This window comes from Anneissia japonica, unplaced genomic scaffold (genome assembly GCF_011630105.1).
Source record: "Anneissia japonica isolate Jap-2015-1 unplaced genomic scaffold, ASM1163010v1 scaffold685_len2926416_cov193, whole genome shotgun sequence".
Lineage (NCBI taxonomy): Eukaryota > Metazoa > Echinodermata > Crinoidea > Comatulida > Comatulidae > Anneissia > Anneissia japonica.
This window is the reverse complement of record NW_022692922.1, coordinates 2,837,483-2,847,252: the sequence shown is the minus strand read 5'-3', so window position 1 is coordinate 2,847,252 and position 9,770 is coordinate 2,837,483. Positions and strand designations below refer to the sequence as shown.

Sequence of the window (9,770 nt, the reverse complement as noted above, 5' to 3'; positions counted from 1 at the left end):
TATGTTAATTTTATAAAGAAGCATTTTACAAAGCTTTATTTTGGTTATGGATTATTCGATAGTCATTTCGTTCTTTCATAAGTTGATAAAGTGTAGTGTGTGTCTAAGCATCAAAATGACCAATACCGTAAATGCTCGAATAAGGGAATTTTTGGATGCTTCAGTGCGTCGTTTATTCGAGAGAAGCGCTTTTAAAAAATATTGGCGTGTGCGCTTCCCATGACCGTTCCCATGTTACCTATCTCACGTTCCCGTAGTTCGGTGGCCTTTCATAGGTCCTAAACGTTAATAATGCTTGTGTCTTCATTGTGTATTCATTTTAACACTGTATACATTGTATTTAAAACCCTGTTTCTCAAAATGTTTCATTACGCATGGGTTATATCCCTCGATTAAGCGCCGCGGCGCTTAGCAGAAAAAAAAAGAAAAAAAAAAAGTTTGGTGTGGCGCTTATTCATCTTGCGAGCATTTGCGGTACAGCTGGTTTGACGTTAAGTTGTCCCAGACAGTGACTTTTCTATGTAAATACTAGACAACGATTCTGTCCATGGTTATTCCAAACACCCAGTAGTTACTGCAATCTGTTTTTATTATTTAACATAACTTCGAATTCAGAATAGCACTAATCCTCACATCAGAGATATCCACCCATGACAAATTGGTTCTCTGGTTGTTGAATCTTCAGACTGAGATCTATACAAATTGGATCTCTAGAAATGATGATCTCGATCAAGATAAACAACATCGGTAAGAAAAACCTATACTGTAAAGAAGTAGAGTGAGAATTGTATAACAATAGTCCTCCATAATATAATTGACTGAGCACGTATAGCGAGACGCCGACAGACACCAACAAATGAGTCAGGCAAGAATGGATCGAAACTTACCGTAAGTTTTGGAGGTAGAATAATGATAGTGAGTGAATAAAACGCGTAGACAAAAAGTGAATACGAAAGGGACGTCTCTATGAATAATTGTATAAATTTGGGATATGCAATTGGAATGTTATCATGGTAAACTTAAAAATTTGCAGTTGAGTGACCCACAAAAGCTTCAATTACCTATTGGTTTATTTGATGCTGCAACCAACCGAGTTCTCTCTGTGCTACTTTAGCTTCGAACTGCACCTCTCGCTAAATTATACAATATTTCCGCTTATCAACCAATACAAGGGTATGCAAACTGACTATACAGAAGTAGATGTGACAAATTCATTCAAATTTTAAAAAATTATATTACAGTACGTACATATTCATTTATATTGTTCTGGACGGTGGCGGCACCCGGGGAGGAAAGGAGGTAAAATGGGGGTGGGGCAATATGAATGACACGACTTCTCAGGGTTTAGTGTATATTTTTGAATTCTTTTGATGCTTTATTGTTTTCTGTATTTGTCATGTTTTTTTGTGTATTTTTTAGACCCCTATATGACTTTTAATTGCTGAAATGAAGATTTGATGAATAGACACTATGTTTTCCCGATACAATTTAAGATAATAAGGGAAAATTAACACATTGCTGGTATATGCCGTCAACTTCATTAAAGCGATTGATATAGTTGGGGTGGGGGGGGGAGATGGGCGTCGATCGGTGGGGACAGGCCCCTACTGTTCAAAGCGAGTTGAAAGAACACACAATTTCGAATGACTGTCATGAATTTGACTGTTCACAATTGATGCTCTGTTCCAAGTGCGGTGCGTATTTCTGGACCAAAACCGAGTAAAAACGCAACTGTTTGACAATTTTTTTTTTTTTTCATTTCATTTAATTTCTTTAGGCACGAGCGCCAGATATGCCCAATAAGTGAACTTAATCGTCCTACGTGGCATATCCACAGGGGACTTAATGGACAATACACCGGGGTAACCCCCCCACTCTTCTCGAAGGATGAACTGGGTTCTTTAAAGTGCACACGAGCCAAATGCGTACACTGGGCCTACGGTTTAAGTCCTTTATCCGAGAAGACTCCACCACCGGAACCATTGGCGAGTGAGCCGTTCGAACCATCGCCGATATTAGAGCTGGTTGCGCTGCCCCTGACTTACCGCTCAATCAACTTGCCAACATTTCGTAACCATCAACCACTCCATAGATTTTATGGGTGCAAAATACCAGTAAAATACTGTACTAAACTGCTTTTTGTAGGCCTACTGTAAAATAGAAGGGGGACCGGGAAGGTATAATTCACTAATGAAGGATGTAGCCTAGTAGGCCTACCACCCCAGCCCCACCACGGTTGGGGCTGAGGTAAAAAAAATTGTGATTATGGCACTAATTTTATTTGTATATATTTTTATTTATTTTGGGGGTGGGGGAGGCCCGGGCGAGGTCCCCCCCCCCAACCATTGAATCCGCCACTGTACTGTTTATTGAATTTTTATATCTTTGTTTTGCTCTTGTATTTTAATTTAGTTTTCTTTTTAATTATCTTGATTTTGTATGTTTCCTTTGTGAATGCACCATCATTCTGATGTGTGCCGCTGATCTAAAAGCGTATGTTCAATATATAGTTCAGAGAGAGACCAACATACAAACTCAAATTCACATACAAAGAGACTAAATTAGAGCATGGAGTGTTTGTTTTTCATGGTTCGAATACGCCACAAGCTAATCAGTAGATAATAAATAATTATTTTTATGAATGTAATTTGCACGAAATATATCAGCGGGCATGATTATGACTACCAGGAAATTTGAAAAACTTTTTATAATGAGTATTTCAGAAAAAATTTCCCGAGCACCGCCACTGGTTTTGGACGCAACTTTTATCACTTTTATTGAAATTGAGTAGTGTGCGCTCATAGCTAGTTTCTTTGGCGTAAGTAATTAGGCTATTATTGTAATTTGTAATGGCTAATAAAAGGCGAGAGAAGTGCTACAGTATTTTCGATTATGAAAAACAAGCTTCGGAAAAACTGTCCGAGGTTGCCCGTGGGTTTTTCGACGGAGGAAGTGATAGAAAAGAAACCTCACGCAATAATGTCGTAGCATTTTCAAGGTAGGAAAGCACTGACGAGAAAGTTTCAGACCTAGGGCCTAGGCTTATGCAAGCATGATCAAAGTGGGATAGTTACCAGCAGTGGTGTACTACTACTACCCGAGCTCCAGGAGCCTCCGATCTAGGCCTATACCATCCCTGCCTGTACAAAAAATCTAATAAAGCAGTGTTTTATTGTGACATTGAACTACTGTATCTGCTACCCTCCAGCGAGTGGCGGGGGGCCATAGTGGCTTTCAGCATGGGTGAAATTTTTGGCTCTTAAATAACTAAAATCACGTCCGTCATACATAAGAATACATGCAAGGGATAATCAGGGCCAGGCCGTCAGAACCGCACGGGTAGGCCAGACCACTTTTTCTCAAATAATATAACATTTTTAAATAAATATATACGGATACCTATAAAATAATTATATATGAATTTATTATTTATGTTTGCATCACATTATGCTACTACTACCTTCTGTGTCCAGATAACATTTTTAAGCTGTGTGTTTTATGGGCCCACTTTTTAGCATTATGTACAATACAGGGCATTTTTGTGAGTATCTAGGCCTTATGTTTGTGAGTTATACAGGGGAAATAGGATACCATAAAAGTCAAACTCCTTTAAAAAAAATTCTCCCTGTTTGAGGGTCCCTCATGAACATTACACACACACCCCTGCTCAAAGTGACCAAGTCAGCTATGGTGAACATAACAAAGGTATGCTCTGATTGAAGTTTTTAGGACTGTACAGGCACTATCACTCCCATATATATAACATCTTTATTTAAGCGAAGTTACAAGGCTGATAGTTAATATGTAGAGAGAGCTCGCAAAGAAAAAATATAATTTTTAAAACTTTTTTTTCTCGCTTCTAAATAAGCCGAGAAAAGATTAGATAACAATAAATAAACAAAAAAGAAAAACCCAAAAACAGTTCAAAAAATTAACGTATTTCATCATCAAGTTTTAGTTATAATTTTGTAATGGTTTTTGTGCGATTTAAAGGAATTATGTGAAGTCTGGAATGAAAAAAAAAAATTTTATTTGGTAACTTTTTATTTAATTTAACATTATGTACAGGGCATTTTTTTAAAAGGACCATTTTAAAAGGTGTTTGGCTTCCATAGTTATCAGATAAGTATTTTGCATGATCACGGTCATACGTAGTCTAATGATGTCAGGTGTGATCCATTTTCTTTATTTAGTTTAAGTATATAAAAGTAATATAACAGATAATTGTTGACATTGTTCAATGGTCAATCTGATAAATAAAAAACACCAATTCAATAAATATCGAATGTGCTTTTTCTTTTGGTCGTACTGTAAGAAGAGAAATGCCTATTATTATTATGGTCATCCCAGCCCTCTGAGAACATCTAAAAATTAAAAACTAAAAAAATCGAAAGATTTATTGTCAAAATAGTATAAAAAATCAGGACCCCAGCTATTAACCTTTAAATTCCCAATTTTGCCAAGGTCACTGAGGCCCATTAAGCCCCATTGTCATCATCCGCTAAAATAAGTGTAAGTGCATCACTGACATTGAATGATTGCTACCGATTTGGCCATTTCCTAGGCTTACACAACCAGTTGGCAGCAACTTGTGACCAGCAGTAGTGGTTCAGATAAATAGGTTATTTTAAAATTCATATAATATTGATATCATATATTTCTAAAAAACTTAACTTTTTTAAGTTCTTCAAAATTCAATATTTTTCTCCCTCTTGAAAATGGTCAAGTAAACTTTCTCTTTCTTATTACAGTAAATAGGCCTGTTATGCATACGTATTCTTTTTTCCATGAATCGATAGAACTCAAAGAGAAAGGTGGTCAAGGGTTCTTTTGGTAACTTTTTATTTAATTTAACATTATGTACAGGGCATTTTTTTAAAAGGACCATTTTAAAAGGTGTTTGGCTTCCATAGTTATCAGATAAGTATTTTGCATGATCACGGTCATACGTAGTCTAATGATGTCAGGTGTGATCAATTTTCTTTATTTAGTTTAAGTATATAAAAGTAATATAACAGATAATTGTTGACATTGTTCAATGGTCAATCTGATAAATAAAAAACACCAATTCAATAAATATCGAATGTGCTTTTTCTTTTGGTCATAAAAAGGGAAATGCTTATTATTATTATGGTCATCCCAGCCCTCTGAGAACATCTAAAAATTAAAAACTAAAAAAATCGAAAGATTTATTGTCAAAATAGTATAAAAAATCAGGACCCCAGCTATTAACCTTTAAATTCCCAATTTTGCCAAGGTCACTGAGGCCCATTAAGCCCCACTGTCATCATCTGCTAAAATAAGGGTAAGTGCATCACTGACGTTGAATGATTGCTACCGATTTGGCCATTTCCTAGGCTTACACAACCATTTGGCAGCAACTTGTGACCAGCAGTAGTGGTTCAGATAAATAGGTTATTTTAAAATTCATATAATATTGATATCATATATTTCTAAAAAACTTAACTTTTTTAAGTTCTTCAAAATTCAATGTTTTTCTCCCTCTTGAAAATGGTCAAGTAAACTTTCTCTTTCTTATTACAGTAAATAGGCCTGTTATGCATACGTATTCTTTTTTCCATGAATCGATAGAACTCAAAGAGAAAGGTGGTCGAGGGTTCTCCCACGGAAAAAAAAAAGTTTTTACCGGGCTGACCAAGCCGTCGTACCGGGCTGGGTAATAAGAGAAAAGAAAGAGGGGAGAGGGAGAGGGAGGGAAAGAGAAAGAAGAGGAAAAGAAAAAGAAATGAAAAGAAAAAGAGAAGAGAAAAATAAATACAAGAATAAAAAGGAAGATATCATAGTGACCAGACTCACAACACCCTGCAACCCCATCTCCAATTCAAAAGCTGTTATAACTCCTTGATATGGTGCCCGATGCCCGATGGGAAAATAATTCTCTTTGGAAAATCTTTCCCACCCCTTTATATTCCCTGAATGTGCTTAAAAATCTCAAATTTCGTGTGCATTTCTTGTTAGAATTGTCCAATTTCCTCTAAAAATTGCACATTTTAGGGAGTTTTGATTAATTCCGATGAAATTAGAAAAACACCGTTGACAAGGGGAAATATCCATCTTTGGAAAATCTTTCCCCACCCCTTGATAAATGCATCCTCTAAAAATGCCTAAAATTCTCAAATTCTTCGCGCGCATTTCTTGTTACGGAAGGCCAATTTCCTCTATAAATTGCACATTTTAGGGAGTTTTCATCAATTCCAACGAAATTAGAATTAAAAACACGAAAATGTTTTAGGTTTATCCTTTTAAGTTATTTAAACACATAATAGTCTCAAACTCAAGAAAGAAAAATTTAAGATAGATCGTTTCAACCTAGAAGAAGGGCCTCAATGTGTATTGATGGTGAAAAAATATGTTTGTAATAAATAAAACCATGATGAAAATGCTTATATTTAGTTTCAAACACACATGTGTGTGGCCTATATTATAAATAAGATAAGCCCGATGTCGTATTGTTTTCTATATGGGGAGTGGGGTGTGCGGTGGGTATGATAAATTACTAACCAGGAAAATAAATACCCCCTGACTCAAGACCCCTGTTACGCGCCTGGTATTAGCGCCAATGTGTGCCCTTGTGCAGACACTGGATGTGCCCCCCTCTAAAGCTGGAAACCTTGTTTTTGCAAAATAAATTGATGCAATTTGCTATTTTAGGCCTAATCAATAAATTCCTCATCAATCGATATAACCTTGAACATTCTTGGAATTGACATAAGATTACTGATGTCGTACACACCCTTCAGTGTGAAAATGTGGCTTGCTTTGCAAGCACATCTAACATCTAAGGAAAGAAGAGTTTAGTTAGATTGGTACCAGATAAAATAATTTTGTTATCAACATTAATACATTATGCTAATTTTCATCTTTGTAAGCGCATAAGACATTGTAAATTATTTCTGGGACAGTCTTTTGAACTGTGTAAAGCTCCATTTTATCCCATACATAGTCAAAATATAGGGGGGGGGGGCGATGATACAATGGACACCCCCCCCCCCCCTCCGGGATCTATGCCTATGGAATCAATGAACCCAAAGAGAAAGGGGGATTGAGTTCTCTCCGGGAAAATTTGGAATTTCTAAATGGCTTTTCTGACTTCTGTGGTGTCTTTTAATGACTTTAAAGTTCTTCAAAATTCATGGTTTTCCCACTTGAAAATAATCTGGTAATTTTTTCTCATTCTTATTACAGTAAATAGGCCTCTTCTAACTTTCTTATTGTAACAAAAAAATAAATAAAAAATTCACCTCATGGGCCCTGAAAAAGTAGGTCTAGAATTCTTTTTTTTTTCTTTTTTCTTTTTTTTTACACCAAGGGAGGGGCCCTGACCCCCCCCCATATCTGCCAATGTGAATTGCGAGAAAATTGAACTTGGAATTTCTAAATGGCTTTTCTGACTTCTGTGGTGTCTTTTAATGACTTTAAAGTTCTTCAAAATTCATGGTTTTCCCACTTGAAAATAATCTGGTAATTTTTTCTCATTCTTATTACAGTAAATAGGCCTCTTCTAACTTTCTTATTGTAACAAAAAAATAAATAAAAAATTCACCTCATGGGCCCTGAAAAAGTAGGTCTAGAATTCTTTTTTTTTTCTTTTTTCTTTTTTTTACCCCAAGGGAGGGGCCCTGACCCCCCCCATATCTGCCAATGTGAATTGCGAGAAAATTGAACTTGGTCAGGGACTAGATAAGCACTCTCTTACCCCTCCCTCTCCTCCTTCTTCCCTCTTTTCTTGCATTTTTTTCCAATCATACAAAAATCTCCATAGGCATTATATACACTTTCTGCCAAAAAGTGGGGGGGGGGCCCCTTACCGGTTCCACCAGCCATGCTAAATGTGGTTATACAATATTGTAAAAATAGGAACTCTTTTATTTTATTCAGGTATAAATTAAGACCACGACATATGCGTGACGTATCAAGTATTGACATGAGGCAGAATGTTCTGGGCTGTGACATTGAATTTCCGATTATTGTTGCACCAATGGCACATCAGAAAATGGCGCATCGTGATGGTGAGAATGCAACGGCAAGTGGTATGTACATAGTACTGGTTTATACGGTGTACGCCTAACGTTGCTGTTACTTTGCCAAATAATTATTTACGCATGAAATATAAATGTAAGCGTAAACTAGTCTCTTGCACAGTAAATGTCAAGTAGGATTTCTGTTGTGATACAGGTTTGATCCCGAAACCTTTGGTTTTCATATGAACTCGTCACTACAATAATTTTGTTGCACCTAATTCCAACATACACCTCATTTTTTGACGAAGGGTGTAAACATTTTTAAAAGATTGTTGATTGCTTGTTCAAATCTCTTTCATTTTCCTACCCTTGCTCACAAATACAAAATTTGTTTACAAATGTTGAAGTAATGTTACGTTTTACTGTATGTTGTGCATGTATCCTACACAATGTTGCTATTTAAAGTCAATCATCTCGGTATTTCTTTATTCAAAACCACCTTTGCTCCACCTTCGGTTGGGGCTGAGGTAAAACAAATTATAATTTTTGCACCTCTAGATGGCCAGAAAGGCACTCTCAGACCTAATTATAATTAAAATTATCTTTTTAATAATTTTGAAAAATTTAGGGGTGGGGAGAGGTACCTTGGCTGGCCCAGCCCCTCCCCCTCCTTGAATCCGCCACTGAAAGTAGAATTCTGTATCATGTCATATGTTTGTTTTACCAGAAAGTGATATCTTTCCTATATTTATTTGCATACTGTAAGCTCTTAAATTGGATGGTATTGGTAGGCAATAGTAATCAATTTAAGGTAAATTGATTCTGTAAATCAGTAAGAAGTAATTTTTTGATCTGTGTCTGCGTTTACATATTCTGTAATTGGATATATCCCTATAGCATGTGCTGATATGGGCACAGTGTTTACATTCGCACCCTGGACAACAACAACTATGGAAGAACTTATGTCAAACAGTCGAACAGGAACCAAGTGGCTTCAACTTTACATCAGTAAAGATCGAACAATAATAGCCGACATTGTACACAAAGCAGAACGAAACGGATTCAGAGCAATATTGGCAACGATTGATATCAAAGTATTGCCAAACAGATTAGATGACAAGATCAATCAATTTGAATTTCCAGTTCCTGAACATTTTCGGTTTGTATATATATATGTATATATTACTGTATACAAACACAAACCAAACACAATCTTCTTATTACAAGTTACCTTATACACCATTATGCAACTATTGTCAACGAAAAATCAACGTTATTGTCAAAAACTATTGCTCCAACATTAATGTCAAACTTGCTTTCAACTCATTTAAATTATTTAACTTTTTTAATGTAAAAGACTATGTCCCAACCAATCTCCGAGCCTGTGTTGTCTACAAATTTACTTGTGCAAGGTGTAACTCCGTGTATATTGGCAAGACCAATAAACACTTAACCCGCTCTCCCACTTGGAGTTTTTTCAGTATACGAGTTACAAGAGTTTGCCAAGTTCCCAACTCGGCAAAAACTGGTAGGAGGATTCGGAAAGCTCGGGGAGAACTCTTACCTACTCCTAACAGTTCTGAACTTGTGGCGCTAATTCTTCTAATTCTTATACACATGACTTACCATAGTATTCGTGACTTATACATGATTTACCTCAATATTTGTTTGTTTTATCTACATCTGCCCGGTATACATAAATGTGTGTGTATGTATGTGTGTATGTATGTATGTATGTATGTACTATATATATATGTGTGTGTGTTTGTGTGTGTGTGTGTGTGTGTG

The 9,770-nt window shown here is 36.2% G+C and overlaps 1 protein-coding gene across 1 annotated transcript in view; it reads left to right on the top strand.

The window, feature by feature from the left end:
• The first annotated feature begins 2,453 nt into the window (after nucleotides 1-2,453).
• LOC117100545 (hydroxyacid oxidase 1-like) overlaps nucleotides 2,454-9,770 on the top strand; it is a 15,552-nt gene continuing 8,235 nt past the window's right edge. The window contains exons 1-3 of the mRNA XM_033240315.1: nucleotides 2,454-2,998; nucleotides 7,900-8,051; nucleotides 8,880-9,141. Of these exons, the coding sequence (XP_033096206.1) occupies nucleotides 2,850-2,998; nucleotides 7,900-8,051; nucleotides 8,880-9,141 (563 nt within the window). The 5' untranslated portion in view covers nucleotides 2,454-2,849. The remainder of the gene's footprint in view (nucleotides 2,999-7,899; nucleotides 8,052-8,879; nucleotides 9,142-9,770) is intronic.